At 31.9% G+C, this 22,213-nt stretch overlaps 2 protein-coding genes across 3 annotated transcripts; one reads left to right on the top strand and one right to left on the bottom strand.

Moving 5' to 3' along the window:
* Positions 1-3,423: 3,423 nt before the first annotated feature.
* LOC111997132 (uncharacterized) lies at positions 3,424-4,695 on the bottom strand. Its single transcript, XM_024029196.1, has 2 exons — positions 4,218-4,695; positions 3,424-4,175 (listed from the first exon to the last, which is right to left on the bottom strand). Exons 1-2 carry the CDS (start codon positions 4,693-4,695, stop codon positions 3,424-3,426), a joined length of 1,230 nt encoding a protein of 409 aa, XP_023884964.1.
* A 7,423-nt stretch (positions 4,696-12,118) lies between these two features.
* Positions 12,119-15,664, top strand: LOC111997161 (uncharacterized protein At3g17950). Of its 2 annotated transcripts, XM_065764901.1 has the most exons (4): positions 12,119-12,224; positions 12,809-12,962; positions 13,190-13,339; positions 14,922-15,664. In XM_065764901.1, exons 2-4 carry the CDS (start codon positions 12,951-12,953, stop codon positions 15,384-15,386), a joined length of 627 nt encoding a protein of 208 aa, XP_065620973.1. In that variant the 5' UTR covers positions 12,119-12,224; positions 12,809-12,950; the 3' UTR covers positions 15,387-15,664. The 2 variants fall into 2 exon arrangements, with proteins under 2 accessions (XP_065620973.1, XP_023884998.1); XM_024029230.2 differs by lacking the exon at positions 12,119-12,224 and having other exon boundaries at positions 12,440-12,962.
* Positions 15,665-22,213: the final 6,549 nt, after the last annotated feature.

Genomic DNA, 22,213 nt, shown 5'->3' with positions numbered 1-22,213 from the left:
AAAAAAAAAAAAAAAAAAAAAAAAAAGAAGAAGAAGAAAGAAAACAAGAAAAAATAAAAGAAAATAAAAGAAAAATTAGATCTACTGATAAGAAGAACACAGAAAAGCAGAAAGAGAGGCATGGGCAAGGAGAGCTGGGTCATAATGGTGGTGGTAGAGAGGGTTGGGAGGGCTGGGTCGGCGACAGCATGGGAAGAGAGGTGTGGATCAGCATGGTGGGCTTTGCGGTGGCGGGATCGGTGTTTGAAAGAGAGATGAGATGCATGGTGGTTCGGCGGCGGTGGATCGGCATGGAGAGTATAAAATGAGAGTGAGACATGAGAGAGTTATAAAGATTGAGATGAGAGAGTTACAAATGAGAGAGATCAGAGAGTTAGAGATTTTTTTTTTTGCTCCCACACATTTTCAAGCATAGCTTCAATTTTTTTTTTTTTTTTTTGGTATTGATATATATTTTGCTAGACCTATAGTGGCATTTGCAAATGCTGCTATAGGTCCCTTTCATTTTTTTTTTAAAAATATTTTTATGCAGGAAGATATTGTTCTTTGTGTGTGTGTGTGTGTGTGTGTGTGTGTGTGTGTGTTGCGTTTACAAACACCATTATAGACCCCTTTTATTTTGCATTATTATTTTTTGTGCTGAAGATATTGCCCTTTTTTTTTTTTTCGGTCTTGGGCCTATAGTGTCGTTTGCAAATGCCACTATAGGCCCCTTTTATTTTATATTTTGTATTTTTTTTTAAAAGGACCTTGAAGACAAAGGACTATAAAATGCCACTATAGCTTTTTTTTTTTTAATAATAAAAAAAGTAGCTATAGTGGCATTTTATAAACCAATGTTTTTTTTAAATGACCTATAATGGCATTTGCCAAATTTTTTAAAATAGTGGCATATTCTCATAATATTCTGTTATCAACCAAATAAAATTAGAAAAAGAAAAAATAATTCTAGCATAAAACACCACTATAGATCCTTTGTTAATACAGACAAAGGCCTATAGTAGTGTTCATAAAATGCCACTATAGGTCCTTTAAAAAAAAAAAAAAAAGTCCAATCAAAAATTTTAAAATAGTGGCATAATCCTAGAATATTCGGTTATAAAAATAAAAATAAAATTTAAAAATGACCTATAGTGGTGTTTTATGAATGCCACTATAGGTTCTTTTAAGACCCATGACTTATAATGGCGTTTTTAAAACACTACTATAGGCCCTTGCAAACATTGCTATAGGTCCAATGTTTGAAAACACCATTGTAGAGCCCTTAAAACGTTGCTATAGATAAGGCTATAGCAGCATTTTAGAAAACGCCACTATAGGTAGCCTTTTTTTTTTTTTTTTTTTGGGTAGTGAATGCCGAACTCTATATTTTCAAACACTTTTCTCAATTTTGATCATGATCAACCCATGTTTGACCAAGATTTCACCAAAACTCTAACCATCTGATTGAGATAAATTTGAGGTCATGTTGAAGATAATTGAATTCTCCTTTAAATGACTACTCACGAGCCTAGATTGGATTTAAAATGAGTAATGTATAGCAAAAATAATGAAAAAAAAAAAAAAGGCTTAATGCTTAGCCAATCTTGAGTAAGTGTGAAAAAACTTGATTGTAGTTTAATCTTAATTAAATTATAATCACATTACCACCGATTGATCCAAATAAAGATTCTTTGGAAAGTTTTCATGACGAACTTCAATTTGGTATGATTGGATCACAAAATTCCATTTGAATAAAAGATAATTTACAAAAATATTGAAGTGAAAATTTTAGTATGCAAACTTGATTTTGAAATTATCTTCCAAAGCATTTAGCTTACTAAATCTAAAAATTGGAACCAAAAGGTATATATCTTTAGAAATTAAATATCATGATCTTTCCAATGACATCTTTTTGGAACCAATAGAGGTTGGAAAGGTTGCAAAATAATTTTTATCCATCTCTTCTATTTTCTTAGTTTCCATACCATGTTGATTATATAAAATGTTTGCATGGTTGATATTGTTTTGCTTGTTAAATTACCTATTGTCTTAAAAGTTTAAAATGATATTGTCATGCATGCTTAGAATAGGTTTTTCAATTTCAAATTATATGAATGCTTCAATTCACATGTTCCTGCGTAGTAAGTTGCGACTACATGCTTGTTGATTAAATCTTTGCTTACCCATGTTGTTTTGCTTGATATTTTGATTCTATTAAAATGGGTAAATGCCAAGCATGTTTATATGATAATTACATGCTTAACCAATGAAAATCATGCTTTAATCAATATGTCCACGGATCATGATTTGAATGTATTAACATGTTTGGTTGTTAGCATGCTTAAATTGATTTTTTCTTTGGATAAATACATATTTACATGCTTGAACATATTTATTGTTGATGAGATTCCTTCCATGTTACTATCCATTTGATTAGATCATGCTTACACATGCTTTTATGCCTTCATGTGAATATATACATATACATGTATGTGAAAGGTTGGCTACATGTTTTGAAAGCTTAAATTTGTGTGAAAAAAATAAAATTTGTTCAGACCAATTTTAAAATTATGGCTAGATTGCTTTTCTCTAACTTAACAAATTCGAATAAAGTAAATATGCGCAATAAACCGATAAACTACTCAAGCCATATCAACACAATGAACAATAAATGAAAAGTTAAAGAGTAGGGAAGAAAGATGAAAACAAATAACACCAATAGTGTTATCAAAGAGAAACCGAAGAACTCGGTGAAAAACCTCTCCGGACCCTCCAAGTTGAAATCGATTACTATGAATAAAGTTGGAATACACAATAACAAAAGGCCCTTCAAGCTAAGTCTACCTCATGTACTTGAGCCCTCCGACTCCTTACTACAACGGATTTCTAAGAGTCATGTCTTCACTAGTTTTCTAGATCCCGCAATTTAACCCGATTGCATCCGCCACTTAATGGCTCCTTCTAATACTATCCAAAGGCACCAAAACTTGACTCAACGCTCAGATTGGGTGTGATAAGTGTTTGGTTAAGAACCTTTCAATGATGTAGAGATGGAGAGGTAGGAGTAGAGGAAAACTAAGAGAAAATGTGTATATGATTATGGGTATAACAATCTCTAAATCTCAAGTGTTTTTGCTACGGTTTTCTCTCTAAAAAGCACTCCATACATTTCATGGGTAATGAGGATATTTATAGTATGAGTAAAAATTTGGTAAAGCGCTTTTTCTTTTTGCCAAACGGAGAGTTTCACGAGTACCTTGCGAGATGGCCTTTCTCACGAAGCACTCGTGAATTTGACAACCTACCATGGCTTTTTAGCTTTTAGTCCCCCCCCCCGGCCCAGGTTCAAATCCTGGTTCCGTCCCTGAATGCATATGCCATGATGCATGGAACTATGACCCTAATACATTGAAAGTATTAATGCATGGACATAGTGAGTGATTATGCATGAGTACCATTCTTCACACACACCGCACGAGTGTTTTGGGTGAGGTACTTAGAAGGAAAAGTACGACCAACATAACTTTCAAACATCGGGATGAAGCTAGCTAGGCATGATGAAATGTTCTTTAACATCTCCATAACATCTCCAATGAGTTGACCCTCATTTTCTCCTTTAGCTTGGTTTCCCCTTGGCATTCTTCTTGAATTTCCTTGATCATGCAGAAAGTCAGCCCTTTTAACAGCATGAAGCTTGAAGCAATTTGGTCTTATGTGTCCTCGAACTCCATAATGATGACAAAAATACTTCACTTGAGGTCCACTTTGGTTTTTAGGCAATGACTTCCCTTTTGCCTTTGGTTTTTGACTAATGTCTTTCTTCTCAACAGTAGGGATCTCAACCTTGGGCTTCTCTAGATTCTTTGCTAACACAAACTCCATCTCCTTTTTGGGTTTGCCACTTGAGCTTCCTTCACCCATGTAACCCAAAATGGTCTTGTCCGTGGAAGGCTTTTGAGATGAGAGCATGCTATCAAGTTTCTTGGTGGTGATGCATTCCACTTTGACATTTGCTTGAATTACTTCAAGTTCGAGAAACTTGATTTTGGAGTAGGCATTCAGCAACTCTTCCTTCAACTTTTCAACTTCATACTTAGCATCCTTAAGTTGTACAAGAGTGGATTTGTGGTCTTCTTCAATTTTCTTCATCTTCTTAACTGCACTCTTAGCAACCTTAGCATACTTGCCATAATCTTCAAGTAACGCATCGTATACTTCTTAAAGATTCTTATCACCCTCATTGAGGTACACATCCTCATCATCAAAAACTTCAATCTCTTCACCTTCAGAATGTACACCAAGTTCTTTAACCAAATCGCTCAATTCATCTCTAGAATCAACCGTGGTAATCACCATAAATGATGAATAGTTTCCATCACTATCATATTCTCCTCCCGCATCAAAATTTGAGCTCTCTGAGTCACTAAGGGTAGTTGTTAGCACTTTTCCCTTTCCTCTCAAATAATTTGGACTTTCTTTCTTTAGATGCCCATGGTCATTGCATTCATAGCACAAAATTCCTTGGAATGATGATGAATCTTTCCCATCCTTCTTCCTGGAGTCTCTTTTGTCATTTTTGGGGGATGAGAACTTCCCTTTGCCAAATGACTTCCCATTGTTCTTCATCTTAAGAAACTTCCAAAAAGTTATTTGCAAGATACGCCACCTCTTTTTCAACATTATCCTCATCGGAGGAATCACTGGTTCTTTCATTTATGGTTTTGAGAACAAGTGATTTGCTGGACTTGTGAGAGGGCAATCCAAGCTCATAGGTTTGAAAAGAGCCAACAAGTTCTTGAATCTTAAGCTTGTCCAAATCTTTGCTCTCCTCAATGGTGGTGACCTTAGCCTAGAAGCTTTCGAGTAAGGATCTCAAGACTTTCTTCACCACTTTGGCAACTTCAATCTTCTCTTTGAGATTGAGCTTGGCCATAACAATCTCATTGAGTCTCCCATAAAATGAATCAAATGACTTATTGTCATTCATCTTCACTTCCTCAAATCGAGTAGTGAGCATTTGAAGTTTGGTGTCCTTGACCTTCTTAGTTCCTTCATAGGTGGTCTCAAGAATGGTCCATGCCTCTTTGGCAGTCTTTACATGAGATACCCTGTGGAATTCATCAATAAAAACACCATAAAAAAATAGCATTAATAGTTTTGCTATTAGCATTTGCCAAAGCAAGTGCAGTCTTATCCTATTCGACTTTAGGTTTCGTAGGTCTCACTCAACCATTTTCAACAGAATCCCAAACGGTCTCATCAATAGCACATAGAAAAGCATGCAAACATACTTTCCAAAAAGCATAGTTACTCCCATCAAAGTAGGGAGGTGCGTTGAAGGATTGAGATCTATCCATTTCAAATGGGGTCTAGGATTACACAAGGATATCAAAATCCAACAAAGTGTACTCGCTCAAATATGAATTGAAAACTCAAATTAGTGTGAAAACACTAAAGCTTGTTCAGACCCCAATTTTAAAATTACGGCTAGATTGCTTTTACTCTAACTTAATCAAGTGCCGAACAAAAGTAAATATGCGCAATAAATCGGTAATACTACTCCAAGCCAAATTCAACCACAATGAACAATAAATGAAAAGCTTAAAGAGTAGGGAAGAGAGATGTAAATACAATATAACACCAAGATGTGTTATCGAAAAGGAAACCGAAGAACTCGGTGAAAAACCTCTTCGCGACCCTCCAAGTCGAAATCGATCTACTAATGAATAAAATTGGAGTACGTGAATATCAAAAGACCCTCCAAGCCTAGTCTATCACATGTACTTGAGCCCTCCAAACTCCTGTTACCAATGGACTTCTCGGAGTCATGTCTTCATTAGCTTTTTGGATCCTGCCATTCAATCCAATTGCATCAGCCACTTAATGGCTTCTACCAATACTTCCCAAAGGCACCAAAACTTGACTCAACACTCAGATTGGGTGTGGTAAGTCTTTGAGCTAAGAACCTCTCAAGGATGTAAAGATTGAGAGGTAGGAGTAAAGGAAAACCAAGAGAAAATGTGTGGATTATTGTGGGTATAACAATCTCTAGCTCTCAAGTGTTTTTGCTAGAGTTTTCTCTCTGAAGAGCACTCCATACAATTCGTGGGTAATGAGGGTATTTATATTGTGGGTAAAGAATTTGGTAAAATACTTTTTCTTTTTGCCAAACAGAGAGTTTTGTGGGTACTTCGCGAGATGATCTTTCTCGTGAAGTACTCGCGAATTTGACCGCCTAGCATGACTTTTCAATTTCTAGTCATGTGCTTTACATGTGGCCTTTCGCAGGTTACTCTTCTCGCAAGCTAGTCGCGAACTTCACTGATCTTCTTTTGACGCTTAATTCTTCACCAATCTCTCACACTCATCCCTTACAATTAAACCCATATAAATATAGGGAAATAATTGAAGAAAATATAATCAAATTTGACATAGAACTAAAGCCAACAAAGGCTAGTTGGAAATCACAACTTTACATGTTTGAATTCTCATTTTCCTAGATTGATGTGTGCTAGCATGTTGTTATTGCTTTTATGATTTTTGCTATTATCTTGTGAGTGGGTTTGCATACTAGCTTTTTAGCTAGTGTTGTAAAACCAAGTTTTTCTACATCAAATGGTTTGGTCAAAATTTTCACTCAAAACTATTTTCATATTGTTTTTCAAAGATATTTTCAAAGCTTGTTTGCTAAAAGCAAATTTTCAAGATCACTTTTCAAACATGTTTTACAAGTTGTTTTTGAAATTGGGGAAAGGTAACGGATGCCCTAAAAGCATTGATTTAGGAATTTTTTTAAAAAAAAATTTATGAGAAAAAAAAAAGTGATATTTTGACAATTTTTTATTTTTCCCATGAAAGTGGTATCAAAATTCTTAAAATGGTTTATTAATAAATGCTCTAAGGCCATTAACTAGACTCTTTGAAATTAGTTTTTCCAACTTGTTTTTAAAATAATTTCCAAATCATGTGTTTTACAAGATATTTTTATGAAAACATTTATAATCATAGGGATTTTCACTTTCAAAGACATTTCTTATAATAAAAAAACCCATGAGACTTACTTTGAAGAAAACTTTCTAAGAGACCCATGAAGCTTGCATAAAAACCCCATGGATCCAAAATTTTCTCTTAGAAACCATGGGATTTATCTTTACCAAAAAATGATTTCCAAGTTCATGGGATTTTCCCTTAGAAAATGTTTTCTCAAAGATTAGAAGTAAGTTTCTAAAACATATGGAATTCAATTTTTCCTTGAAAATGTTTTCCAAAGTGTTTAATATTTTCCCAAAAATCCATTTTCTAGCCCAAATATTATTTCCATAAAAACATAAGAGAAATTGTACCTTTTTATAAATATGCTCTCCAAAATAAAAACTCATGAGATTTTTAAAATAATATCTTCTAAAATACCTAAGAAAATATTCCCTTTTTCCAAAAATCGTAAATATCAATCCTTTTTTTTTTTTTTAAAAGCCAAAAAGAATTTCCGTCTAAATTCAAAGTGACATTTTCCAAATATCTAAAAGAATATAAGATTTTCACTTTTAAAACATGTTTTTTCTTTTCCAAATATATTTTTTCAAGAATTATTTGCAAAAGAAAGAAATTTGTTCATGGTCTAAAACAATTGGGCCTATGCACACAAAAATCAAAAACCAAGCCAAAAAAGTCCCCCTCCTCTAAATCTAAATTTAACTCTTTCCTTTAGTAGTGTATTTTTTGTAGGAGAATTACGCAAAAGATTAATAATAAATTGATTTGCTTTTAAGGGAGTGAGATAAGCCCATTTACACTTGAATATGCAACTCCACACCCACCCCCACAACAACACCCCCCCTCGAACAACAAAATTGGTACATGACTTAAGCATGCCTATTTGTACTTTCCTAGACTTCATATGCTTAGTATGTGTGTGTGTGTGTGTGTGTGTTTTTTTTTTTTTTTGGGTTAAAAATTGTACTTTTATTTTAATCTAACAAATTGTTATACTTTTTTTAACACAAAATTATTAAGTTACTTAATTTAGCCTAATAAAATAACATGTCCATAAGTTTTTTTTTTTTTTCTCCTACAAAATTTGGACTACATACTTACACTTCACTTTCATATTTACAAATTTCTTTTTCTATACAATGAATAAGGTATTAACTAACATATAATTATTTTTTATATTTTTCATTATTGTTATAAGTCTAAGAAACTAGAATGCCAAGAAGATTTTTTTTTTTTTAATTATTAAAAAAAAAAAGAACAAGAAGCGATAGTAAATGTTTATTGATCTTGAAGAAAATTTCAATGACGAAATATGTTTGCAAAATGATGAACATAATGATAATATTGACTTAGATGGAGTTGATTAGACAGGATGGTAAATATAATGAAAAGAAATTATTATTTTGGGCCATTGTAATGTATTATCTCTTTTGAGTTTAATAAATTCAAATGTGTTTATTATAAACACATCCTAGTTTGATTTATTTAGTTAGACTGTTAAATATTATTGCATTAGCGATGAATAAATAGTCACTAGTTGAATATATTCAAAATTTATCATGAATATTTCCTTTATATATATAAAAATTTTATCAAGTATTTGTGTATCCTACGATACACAATACAAAAAAATAAATAAATAAATAAATAATAAAAAATTTATTCATGATACGATTCACATTTTGACAACTATGAGTGTATATACTTTCTTAATCTTTATATTATTCTTTCTAAATCCAATTGCCAATACATGGGTTGGATTCCAACTGATAAAAATTAGGAATGATATTAAAATAACGTACTATTTTATGATAGGTGGAGTGTGATGCCTAACACCTTCCCCTTATGTAATAAAACTTTTGAGTTCATGTATTTAGTTACATTTGCTTAGCCTATTAGTTTAGGAACCTTTTGGGTAACTCTAAGCTAATTGACATATTGACCAATGAACGTGTTAGACATACCAACTACTCATTAAATACTCCCCCTACTTGATAAACTAAACTTCCCTCAACTTTTTTCTTGAGTTCATTAGTTTAGGAACCTTTTGGGTAACTCTAAGCTAATTGACATATTGACCAGTGAACGTGTTAGACATACTAACTACTCATTAAATACTCCCCCTACTTGATAAACTAAACTTCCCTCAACTTTTTCCTTGAGTTCACATGGGCTTTGGATCACCAAGAGATTTATAATTTAAGAGAAATGATACGTCTACAATATTTTTACAACAAATCATAAGTCGCAGGTTTCTTACTAGTTGTTATTGTTGGGGCAAAAAAGTAATCTTAGTGTTAGTTTTAAATTTAAACCAATAACATCTTAGTGTTAGTTTCAAATTTGAATTAATAACAACTAACCACCTGTGATTTGTTATAAAATTGTTGTAAACGTAGCATCTCTCATAATTTAAATAAGAAAAATGCTAACAAATGCTTTTAGAGCATTGGTTAACAATTTATTTAAAGAAAGTTTTTACGAGAAAAGAAGAAAAAAAAATTAATGTTTTGACAGCTTTTTTTCATTTCCCATAAAAATGGTGTGCAATTTTTTCTAAAATGAATTGTTAATCAATACTCTAAGGGTACTTGTTAGCATGACCCTTTAAATAATACCTAATAGTATTTTCAACGAAAATGCCTAAGGTTGAAATCGTCTCTCTGACTACCAAATTATACAAAATAAAATAAAATGAAAAGAAACAACAACAACAAAGGCTTTGGGGCATGATTTAGATTGTGCTGCACATAATTTTAGCGGGCCTTACACGTTTATTTATAATCTTATTGACGGTCGTATAATTTTTGGCCAGTGTTGTCAATGGCTAAACGTGGCCTCTAGGTTAGTGTTAAAGAAAATAAGATCCGTGGCCCAAAGGGCCAAAGGGATTGGATCTTGCCTATCTATTAAATTGGGCTTTCAAGACTTGATATATAATCAACCAGAAAAGAGCCTTCATAAAGCGACAATGAGACTTGTAGCCCAAAGGAGCTTGGTCTTGTTTGTCCACTAACTACGATCTCAAGGCCTAATATTTAGTCAGTCAGAAAAGAAAACCCTAAAAGGGGTTGATAGAGATTGAGTAGATCTTTCAAAATCTTTATTTTTATTTTTTTGAGTCTAGTTCTTATCCACAACTGGGTCATGAAATTTTTGTTTTGGAACTTTGGTCTCATTTTCTTTTGGGTCATAAAAACATATGGACCAACTCTAAGTAATAAAACACTGATGAAGACAATAGTCAAAGCACCAACTCGTTTAGTCATTTGATTTTCCACAAAGAGACCCATTTATGGTGGCCCCAAATGTTGAAAGCTTGGTTGGGTCACGACAAAGATGGAAGGACTTGTGGTGGGTCAAATAAAAGAAACTGAAAAAGGTAGCACTCAATTAGAATTAGCTAGCTAGGGGTGGACTTGTTGATACGGGTTATGATGTGATTGCCAATTTGCCACCCACAAAAAGCAAAAGCATTGCCCTTTATTTGTTGTCCACTTTATTGGATCCTCTTCTTCCAACTTCTTCCAACTCATCATATCATAAAATGCCAGAAACTTTCTTTGTATAACAGTTCCTATGCATAATTTTCCTTCATTGTTCCTGAAATTTCTTCTCAAGTACCTTTGGAATTTACTACCTTTTGGGACCCAAAAAAAGCTTCTATTTTTAGGCACGTGGCACGTACATATGCACATCTGTCCAAATTAGTTGACCCCATCGCACATGGGTCATCCCTTATGTGTCCAACTGCTCATCTCATCGTTTAGTAGCAAAATATCCAAATTGGAATGGTTCTCTTTTATCTAATTTATGCGTGACCACTGTGAGTTGTTGTATTCTAATATCTAGTCATTATTTGATGCAATTGCCTCGGTGCCGGGGCAAGGAATATTTTTTAAAGCGATCACTAAGAAACTAAATTATATAAATTTCATTAAAAAAAAAAACTTAAATATATCAATATCATAAAGAAAAAAAAATCACACAAACATTGAAGTATTATAATCTCTTTCTAATAAAAAATAATATTGATAAGAGACAAAGTGAAAACTGAGAATACTAAAATAAGATTAATAAAGTGATAAAGAGTTTGAAATGTGTGTGTGTGTGTGTGAGAGAGAGAGAGAGAGAGAGAGAGAGAGATGAATGATATTTGCTATAAATAGGAGACAAGTAGGCAAGAAGAGCAAACTTGTTGCGATAGCAAAGCCAAAAAAACACAATTGTTGGCATCGCCAAGAAAAACTCACGACCCTAATATTTCTCTTAGTACCAATTTTTAAGAAAAAATGAAATTAGATACTATTTTTATGTAATGAGTTGAATGATTTACAAATTTGAATGATTAACGATTTTATTTTATTTTGGTTTTTGAATTGGCTTTTTTCTTAATAATTTGTTCACTTTTTGTTGTTTAGTCTTTTTTTTTTTTTTGGGTTATTTTTGTTGTTATTCGAGCTAATTTTTATTGTTTTTATTAAGGGGTTAACGATTATGTTTGGGGAGTAAGAATTATTTTTGGAATAATGTTATGTCCACAATATTTTCACAACAAATTTTATGCAACAAGATACTATTGGTGAGTAAAAAAGTGATGTCAATGTTAAGCTCAAATTAGAATCAATAGCAATTAAGATTTATTATAAAATTAATGTAAAAAATGTTGTAGATGTAGTATTAAACTTATTTTGGTTGAATCCAAATTCTTGTGATTCTCAAGCTAGAGTGTTCAAGATTTTTATTAGGGTAATCCTAATAGGTTAGTTTAGTATATAATTTTTTTCATATATATATATATACACACACACACATTTTTTTGCAAGTTAAGGTGATCTTGTGATACTCCGATATAAACGTGAACCCACCACTGAACTACCTTAACGAGTTATAACACTAGTCTATTTACAATATATTGACCCACTAATGTTCTCATAGTAATTTTTTTTAATTCAATAATTCGAGTAAAAGAAATTTGAATCTTAGACATTTTCATTAAAAATACAATGAGGTACCAAATACAACGAGGTACCAATTAAATTACAAGGTTGTTAGCCGAATAATTTAAAAGAACAAAAAACAAAAAAACCCTATTATATGCTAAGCTAAGAGTTCAAAATATTCCTGGCGTTTAAGGTTAGAGTGTTCCTATTCCCGTGTCATTACTGGTTTCTCTCACACAACGTGAAATCTGCTTCTTGAAGTGGATGATGAGAAAGAGATCGATTCAGATAGAAGATAGAACAATAGTAGGGGCCACAACCTTTATTTACAGTTTTCTAAGATACTAAATTGTGGATATGAGTAATATACATAAATTATAAGTCAAGTTAGTGAAAAACAGCGTGAACATTTCTCTCTAGACTTATATCAGTGGAATTATTATTTCCCTTGAAATTATAACAAAAAAGAAAGACACAAATAAATATTTCTTTATGCAAGAAGATAAGAATTTGGAAAAAAGAAAAAGAAAAAAGAGAAGTGTTTTGTAGTATTAAAAGGCTTTTTATCTTCTCAAATACGGTATATCTGTCATTAAATTAGGAAGACAGTTTCTGAGCTTGTTCTGGACTTTTGCCATTTGTTACTTGGAAAACAAAATGATTCTGCTTTCTCTTTCTGGTCAACAAAACCCAAGTAAAGCCGAGAAAGGGTGCACACAAATGATAACCCCTCTTACTCATTTTGTTACTCTTTTTGACCCTGTTCTGTTCTGCTTGTTTTTAGTACACTCTCTCTTGCTTATTAGTGATGTTCTTGAGCTACTGTGCACTTGAAGGACCTCTATATAGATTTACCTGATTCATCTTCTCACTAACCTATCGAACTGCAGTTCTTTTGCAGAGCTTAAAACACCAAGAAAATGACAGTTCCATTCATTCATTCATTCATTTTTAGTACTTGAGGTGACCTCATTGAACTTGTTTTAACATATTCAGTCACCATTAGTACTATACAAGTACTTATTGGCACATATGGCTGGACAGGTATTCATTTGTCTTCTCTCTTGGCTCATTTGGATTTTTGTTTTTCTTTCCATGTTTGCGAGCTGGTTCTACAGTATTTTCCTATAAGTTTTTTATAAAAAATATATATATAATGGGCCAGACTTTTTGTACCATTGTCTTGTTTCTTGTAGTAGCGTTCTCTTATTCATATTTGTCTATTTTGTCTGAGGTTCAATGAATTGCTTTTCTGACTGATTTGATTATAGGAGGAAGGCTGGCCCCTGGGTTTGCAGCCACTGAATGTGAGAGTTGGGTTGGCTAGAAATCAAAATTTCTCTGGATCAATATCATTCAACACTTTAATCACTGGCTCTCCAACCTCCTCCACAGATTCTTCATCGGATTTGGACACAGAGGTCAGTAATATTAACAAAATCTGAGGTAAAAATTTTGCTCTGGTACATTTTTCCTAGGTGTCTAGTCTTTGATGTATCTATTGAGATTTAATTAGTGTAAAAAGAAAAAGTCATATCCTCTGACATGATTATAGACTATAGTAGTCCTATTGCTTTTACTGGTGTCTTTCAGTTTGTCCTTTTTATGAACAAAGATGCCTGGTGATTTCCTTTGGAGGAATTTAATTTGAAAATCCTCTTTCTAACTTCTCTCTCTTTGATTGTTGCCGTCTTTAATTTTTCTTACTTCAAATCAAAATGGAGGATTTAAATCCAAGTTTGCTTTCATAAGAGAATTAGATAATGTCATCCAGTTACAAGACTCTTAATCGGTATCATTTTTATTAATTCCTCTTTAATGCCTCTTCTAAGGGGTTATCTTGGTCCTTTTTCAAGCTGTTGTACTCTTTTTAATATCACTGTAGTACTACTCACTTCCTAATTGCCACAGTTTACTTTGTGTAACTCTATTTGCGTGGGTGCTCTACTGAAGTGACAAATTGTACCAGCGAGATGAATTCAACTATCACTAGACACTTCAAGATTAGGAGTACCTTTGGATGTGCATTATCAATTGCTTATGTGTTGACAGTGTTATAGAAAAGGAGGGTATTTTTTTTTTTTTTTTTTGGCGTGTGTAAAGCCCACGAAAATAAGATAAAGGTTCCCTCATATGGACAAGAGCATAAGATGGGACACGAAATTGACACGTGTCCATTTTAAGACATGGATCTTGTCAGTATCATGTTCCTTCCCGTGCTCAAAATCACTGAAAGGAAGCCAAACCCATCAAAATAAGCTCAATAGATTGACCTTTTGTTTTTGCGCTTACCAAATGCACATTAGATATTGGATGGATGGATGTCCCTTCCCAGTGACAACCAATTATGATTACCTTACCGGTATGTGACCGTAATTTATATCTATAGCATGTGATAGAAATGCTCAACTTTTATATGGTAGTAGTAGCTTTTTTTTACTTGCAACAAGTGGAGAGAAGAGATTTGAACAAGATTCATCCTATTGTGAGAATTGGGTAATACTACTTAGCTACAAAACTCTTGGCAGGTACTAGCTAGTAACCATTTGAAGTAAGGTATTTGCTAATGATGGTAATAAACCATGAACTGACTGGGAGAACTTTGCAGCAGTTATCTTATGAAAGGAGAGGGTAAAAGAAAATTCTGCAACCCTAGTTTAGCATATACAGGGGTCTCTCAAATGTGGACCAAAAAATGAGTTTAAAACGGTTTACAGTAGTTTAATCTCACTTTAGCATATATTTTAAAAGTTATTCATCATCATCATCTAAATACTTAATGTTGAATTGCTTTTGAAAATTTGAGAATCGAGTCAATTGACTAGACCATGCGGTTCAATATTTAATATTTAGACAATGGTAATTGATGGAGGAACTTTTGAAATACTCCTATTCAGTCAACTATTTGATTGAACGTAAATGTTACTATTGTTTGGTTTTATTTTATAATGATATTAGTCCCAAAAAGTAACCTGTTACTTATCATACTATGGTGCATTGCAGTCTACAGGGTCTTTTTTCCATGACAAGAGCATTACCCTTGGGAGCCTTATTGGGGTTTCTAGCATTTTAGAGTTCTCTAGAAGATCATTAAGGGGAAGAAAAACCGAACCTTCAAAGGAAAAGAAAAGCACCAAGTCCAGAATATGGCTTTTTTCTTTGTGCTTAAGGGACAGTACTGATGCTAAGAGTGTAAGGAGTCCTCAATCTCTTGGCCACTTTCTTGAAGTGGAGAGAAGAGCTGCTGATGAATATAGAAGGAATCAGAGCCCTACTAATATTGGACCCGACGAACTTGACCTGGCTCAGCCTGTCACAGAACCCAACTCACTTTTTGTTAATGGTCATATTGCTCCTCCTCAAAGTAGTTCAGATGTTGAAAGGAGAAAAGATAGAGGTTTAGAGCATGGTGATGGGTTTGGAGTTCCTTCACTATGTTCGTGCATGTGTGGACAACCATCGGACTAAACATGTGTGAAACTCGTTTTTGGGCTCTTAATTGTTGATTGAAATGAATTTTATGTCCTAGGAAGGAATAATCAGTCAGAAGAAATTGAATGCATTTCAAACCTATTGAAGATGATGGCTTTTCTAAACACCCACCTGGTCTAGTTTGCTCTCTATGACACTCTTTCCATCTGTAATTCTAAGCACAAAGTTTATGGAATCACATTATTGGTCATCATAATCATTGCAGCCATTAAATAAAATTTTCCATTAGGGGAGTGAAATACAATGTTTTCTTATGGGTGGTTTCCTTAACCAAATTATTGGTTCAATCTTAAGATTAGCCTTATTGCAACTTCAGCCGGTTTGTTTGATGTAAACATTTTTCGAAAAATGCCTACTCATTTCTAGGCATTTTGGGGCAGCAGAAAAATTCAAATCTATAAATTGACCACATTATCAAAATCTCAAAAATTCCACTAGAACCTTGTCAAAATATTCTCGAAACATTTAAAATTGTAAAAATACTCCAAAAACTAATAAAATAACCAAAATACCTTAAAAACCTTTGAAATGATTAAAAAAAATCCCTAAAATTGATAATCAGTAACTATCTTTTACAATTTGAGCTAATCAGTGAATTAACTTATTTCTTAAGTATACCAATCGAAGTATTTTGAAAAATGAGAGGCTACAAATGGAATTTCGAGCATAGGATATATAGGCAATTGAGAGATAGGGGTAACCAGGAATGCAATCACCCATCCCTCCGTCAATGTAAACCTTTAAAGAAAGACTATTCAAATGTCATACCCTCCACCGGCTAGGCATTTACTTATCCTGGAAACCACTTCAATACCTTTGTTTTACACCATGCACAGCAGTACCATTACGTATTGTTGCAAATGGATGAGTCCATTTCTTGCTATTTTTGGTTATCTATATCTGGGACTAATTCTAAATTTCTAGCAGCCATTGCAAAGTCCAACATACTCTTGCCTGTCCTAACGACCATTGTTCCAAGACTGACCTTGTTCCCAATTTAACCTGATATCATTGCAGGCTTTCCACATTTGCCACATAATGAAAACCCTCGAACTCAGCAAATTTGTCATATATTTTGGGACATCCAGTTCCACCTTTTCATCAGGTTACTCTGCCTTTTTGGAATGAATTTCCATAATCAGGTCGTGGAGAGGAGCAAAACCACACTACTTTGGCAAAGAAATAAATAAAAGCAATCAAATATTAAGGGTGTGTTTGAATACCGTTTATTTTGCTAAAATTAAAAAATTATTGCTAAAAGTACTGTAAATTAAGGTAAAAGTTAGTTGAAATAGTATGAATAGTACCAAAAAGTACAATGAGGCCTATCAATAATAGCAAAAATAAACTAAATAATAAAATAATTTTAATTTTTTATTTTAATCCAAACGCACACTAAAAGTACGTCTGCTAACTAATTTTCTTAATATCAATTTTTTTGTTTCCAAGGACCATTTTCTGTTTTCGATGATATAAAATTTGTTTGGCAAGCTCAAAGCAACATAAAAGAGAAAATAATTTTTGTTTCTAATTTTATAAAGAAAAATGAAAACAGCCAAAAGGCTCTTTTTTAGTTTTGCGGTTTTTTTGGTTTACGAAACATGGAGAAAATAGTGTCATAGGGTTCATAAAGTCAACACACAACGAAAATCTGAAACAAAGGAAGTAAAAAAAAAAAAAAAAAAGTTTCTAACGAATGCCCTTTAAATAAATAAGGTTGTGATACTATTCATCCAAAAAAATAAATTGTTGTGATAACATGCCAAATAACCATTTGTCCCTAAATTTTAAGCTTTTACTGTTTCACCAAATTGAACTAATCATGTGGTGGGAATGATGGTAAGAAAAAATTAGACTTTGGGATGAGCTGAATTTTTCTGCTTATTTTCACTTTTAGCATATTTTTGCCATTATTTATGGGTTTTACTGTACTTTTTAATACTATTTATTGGTTTCACTGCACTTTTTTATACTATTTGTGGATTCCATTGCACATTTTGATACTATTTATGGTTACTACTGAATTATTCAGTTTATTTTTTTTGACATTTTTTCTACACTTTTAGTAAAAAAATTTCAATTTTAGGTAAATAAACTGTTACAAACAGAAACTAAAATGCAATTTAAACTTTCTAAATTATAGGTTACTTCCAGTTTACTTGACTTTCACATCTTTGGAAATAAGGAGTAAAAAAAAAATAATAATAATAATAATAGAAGTGCATGTTTCAATGCCAATTGTCAAAAGATTTTTGAGCTGTTGTAGCTAATATGGCCTACTATTTGATAAATAGTTCCCCATCAAATAAACTTCAATATAAACCTGCTTTTGAGGTATGATATGGTACTTTTGTTCATTACTCTAGTTTAAGAGAGTTTTTTTTTTTTTTTTTTTTTTGAGTATTTGATTGTCTATTCCCATGTCAATAATGGTAAATTTAAGTTGAGGGCCAAAAAAAGTGCATATTCCTAGGTTATGGTGGTGCATAGATCCAAAGTCCAGTGTCAATTATCAGTAGCTAGAGATGATTGTTATTCTTAACTAGTCAAAAGAAAGCATTGTGATAATCAAAGATCGGGGGATCAACAACCAAGTGGAGCTTGAGGTTAAAGTTTCAAATAAAGTGTATGATAGCGTTTCATTTAACCCATCAGGATGAAGTACACGATTTTACAAACACCACAACAACATCAACGGTATAGTATTGCAACTGTTAGTGAGAAGAGATATATTAGACCATTGCGGGGGTATGCTTATATAAAAATTTGGTAGCTTTTGCCTTGTTGTGGCTGTGACTATTAAGGATCATTCAGGGATGGAGGCATTTTTGGACTTTGGGGGGGCCCCAAATTAAAAAAAAAAAAAAAAAGAAAAAAAAAAAAAAGCGTGAGTATATATATATATATATATACACGAGTTAATTTTAGAGAAAAAATTTTGGGTAAAATATCATTTTCGTCCCTAAATTATCACAAAAGTTCGTTTTTCGTCCCTAAACTTTCAAAAGTTCTATTTTAGTCCCTAAACTATCACAAAAGTTCATTTTTCGTCCTTAAACTTTCAAAAGTTCTATTTTCGTCCCTAAATTTTCAAAAGTTCTGACGGAGTGCTGACGTGGCTTGACAGAGTGCTGATGTGGAGGGACGAAAATCAATACGTTTGGAAAAGTTTAGGGACAAAAATAGAACTTTTGAAAGTTTAGGGACGAAAAACGAACTTTTGTGATAGTTTATGGACGAAAATAGAACTTTTGAAAGTTTAGGGATGAAAAACGAACTTTTGTCATAGTTTAGGGACGAAAATGATATTTTACCCAAAAATTTTCTATAAAATTACACTTTGTCCCTTTTAATAATATCATTAATTTTTTAAGAGTAATGCTAACTACATACTTTTTTTATAACATTTTTACAAGCGGTTATGATAAGCAAATTCTTATTGATTCACATATGAGCTTACCACTTACATAACTTTTTACTTACCAATAACCACTTACTACATCAACTATTTATTAAAAAAAAAGTTTGTAGTTTTAGCCTTTCTCCTTTTCTAAAGTCTGTATAGATGATAGATCTAAAATCAAAAACGAATTATACGAGCCCAAAAAATTTAGGCCAACAACAAAAATTACCAATAACAAAGCTAAAAAAATTAAGGCAAGATTTAGGTACAGTACTTACATGCTACTCCTTAGGTTTCTCTCTTAAGATTCCTCTCTTAAGATTTTGCCATGTGACTTTTTTCTCATAAGATGAAAGTATATTTTTTAGTTAAATGGCCACATAGCAAAATCTTAAAAGGAGAATGTAAGGAACAACACCTAAGGTACTGTACTTAAGTTTTGTCCAAAAAATTAGACATAATCAACCAATTTTACCCAAAACAAACAACTCATTCCTTTAAAAAATTTAAATAAAATAATTTTGCATTTGCCTAGTCATAGACGCATGCATCAAAGACACTATAAAAAAAATTAAAAAAATAAAAAAGAAAAGGAAAAAAACCTTAATGGCTAAGCAATAGCAAAGTTGGAAGTCAGAGCTGCTGCACACAGCCAATTGCAAAGTCACCCCTCTAACTCGAAGTCCTTTCTATGTCCCAGGGATCAAGAATCCTTCAACAAGTAAGAATCGTGGTGAAGCTAAAAATTTCTACCCGTGGAGGCCAAAATATGAAATTTCTACCCATGGGGCCAAAATAGGTATAATAAATTGGTCCACATAAATTCTAAATCACACAAAATTTGACATAAGCAATAATTTAAAAAATAAATGACATAAAATTTGGAGGTAAAAGTACAAATTTTCCTTTTTAAAGCGTTTGGCCACAAGAGAGCTATGTCGGCATTGCCATGACATGCACGGTATAGTTTTGAGCTTTGGCAGGAGTGAAGATTAATTATTGATTATAATTTTAAAATTAAATTATGCAAGGAAAGTGACGCAAGTTTTGAATAATCAAAACTTGTAAGACTGTCTAAGAATTTAATATAATAAAAAAAAACAAACTTAATTTATTAATAATGATAGGTGTTGAAATTGCTTTTAAAAAAAAAAAAAAAGAATCATTACTTCGCGTCAATTCAACAACCTCTAAGTCTAAAAAAAAAGATTGATACCTGTGAAGAATTAATAGGCGGCTCCCATCTCGCTTGCCGTATAGAACACGTACTCAGATTCACGCGAATCTCCAACACTTTGGATTTGGATTCACATTGGAATAACAATGCAAGATTCTCTATTCTTTTCTTTTCTTTTTTGGAAATAAAGCCCAATGAAAATGACCCATTCTTGGAGATATTTTCTTGTCAAATTCATTATATAATGCAATATTTAAAACATAACTGTAATGATCATTGTCCCACTAGGTCACTACGATACGAGTATGAAATTGATTAAAAATGAGACAATTTGCAAGAAAAGAGTTGCACGCTTTATAAAGTAAAATAGATCGCAACGTTTGTGTAAAGAAAAAGAAAGATCAAATTTTAATTTTGAACCCTAAACTACCTGTTTGATTTTAGTTCATTCACAAGGTATTGATTATCTAAATTTAATCATTAATAATTTAAAATGAATCAATATCTATATTTATAATAATAGATAAAATTAAGAGAAACTCAAATTATAATTTCAAATTAAAGTTTCAAATTTGTGTTATGTATTCTAAATTATTTATTCTTAAAGAGTTTGATTTCTTAATTTTAGAATCAAATATGGGACCACATCATATATATTCATCTAAGTGAGTTATTAAGTACAAAAACTAAAGAGTCTAGAATAAATTAATCATTAAAAAAATGTCTCACAATAATTTAAATAAAATATATTATTTTTTTTAGCTTTGGAGCTACAGTGCACATCTAAAGATAGATGTGCACTGTAGCAAATCATCTAAAATTTTAAGTTATGCCTCCACTGCTGCAGCACGTTTTTTGTGTTTGTAGAGCTAAATTTTAGCAATATAGCATTATAGCTACACTGCTGTGAGTGCTCTTAGAGACCTATCTCGGTATTGCTGAGATCGAGGCTAGAAAATGTTAGTGGGTTTGTGAGGAATCAGTTTCCACGAGTCATTTGGCATAATATTATTCTCAGACAAGTTTATCAACAAACTTTTCTAAGTTTCATTTAATTTAAAATTGTACTCTTTTTCTCAAATAATTAAATTAAATTTTACTCAACCAAATTATACTATCAAAAATAGTAGTAATAGTTTATTCTATATAACGCTTGATTTCTTAAATTTTAAGAAATTTAAAATTTTATTTTACTAAAATTCCTTTTATGAAAAGTTTCAAATTATATTTAAAAATTTCATATTTATTTTAATCATTATGTATATATATATTACAAATTGTAAAATTAATTTTTTTTAGATCAAAATTTACTCTAGAAAAAACTTTTTTACAATTTTAAGTAACTCACTAATTATTAATATAGTCTCAATTTATTTGAATAATTTAAATTAAAATGTCCATCGCATAGGTATTTTTTTGTATGTGTGTGTGCGTGTGTCCACATCAGAAAAAAAAAAAAATCAAGCCATCTCATATGTTACTCACGTGTGGAAGAAAATTAACAAAACATGAAAGAAAGACTAAAATAGCTCATTTTTTGAAATTTTAGAGACTAAAATTGATCATTTTAAACATTACAAAATTGATCATTCTATATACACTACAAAAAATAAAAACCTAATTTATTTCAGCGATTTATAAATCGCTGCTATAGGTTCGATAGCTAGGTTTATTATGTCAACGATTTCATAGTAGTGGTTACTATTGTGGTGGCTTGAAAACTGCTGCTATTGGTTTTTCCTTAAAAAAAAAAAAAACATTTTGTCATATTTCTAAACCTCTCTACTATAGATTATTTATTTTAAATAAAAAAGTCACTTTCTAAAAAAAAATATATTTAGCTTTTGCACATGTGGTAAATTTATTGTAGTTATGTTTGAGTTTTTCTTTTTTCTTTATTTTTAATATAGATATGATTTTTATTTTTTGATATATATATATATATATATATATAATTTTATAAATTATTAAATACAATTTAACCATTACCCTTAAATTATTCATTAACAAAATCATTTTTAAAGAAATATCATATTACCTTATTGAGCAGTTCATGAATTTATTAAGGGTTATGCTAACGAGTGTCCTTAGNAGATAATTATATATATATATAAGATTTATATCAACACTATAACGTTAAACCGTGGCTCCACAATTAAAGAAAATTTTTGCTCCGTTATTGTCTACGTATTTCATGCCTTGACATTCAAATTTAATTAGCGT

The sequence above is a fragment of the Quercus suber genome, unplaced genomic scaffold, assembly GCF_002906115.3.
Source record: "Quercus suber isolate HL8 unplaced genomic scaffold, Cork oak 2.0 scaffold_591, whole genome shotgun sequence".
Taxonomy (NCBI): Eukaryota; Viridiplantae; Streptophyta; class Magnoliopsida; order Fagales; family Fagaceae; genus Quercus; species Quercus suber.
Note: the sequence above shows the minus strand (reverse complement) of the source record. Positions and strands in the feature narration are given on the sequence as shown.

Coding starts and splice junctions, on each gene's coding strand:
- LOC111997132 (XM_024029196.1), bottom strand. CDS start 4,695: ATGAAAGAACCAGTGATTCCTCCGATGAGGATAATGTTGAAAAAGAGG. Junction 4,176..4,217: donor GGATGTGTACCTCAATGAGG/GTGATAAGAATC, acceptor CGTTACTTGAAG/ATTATGGCAAGTATGCTAAG.
- LOC111997161 (XM_065764901.1), top strand. Junction 13,340..14,921: donor CATCGGATTTGGACACAGAG/GTCAGTAATATT, acceptor GGTGCATTGCAG/TCTACAGGGTCTTTTTTCCA.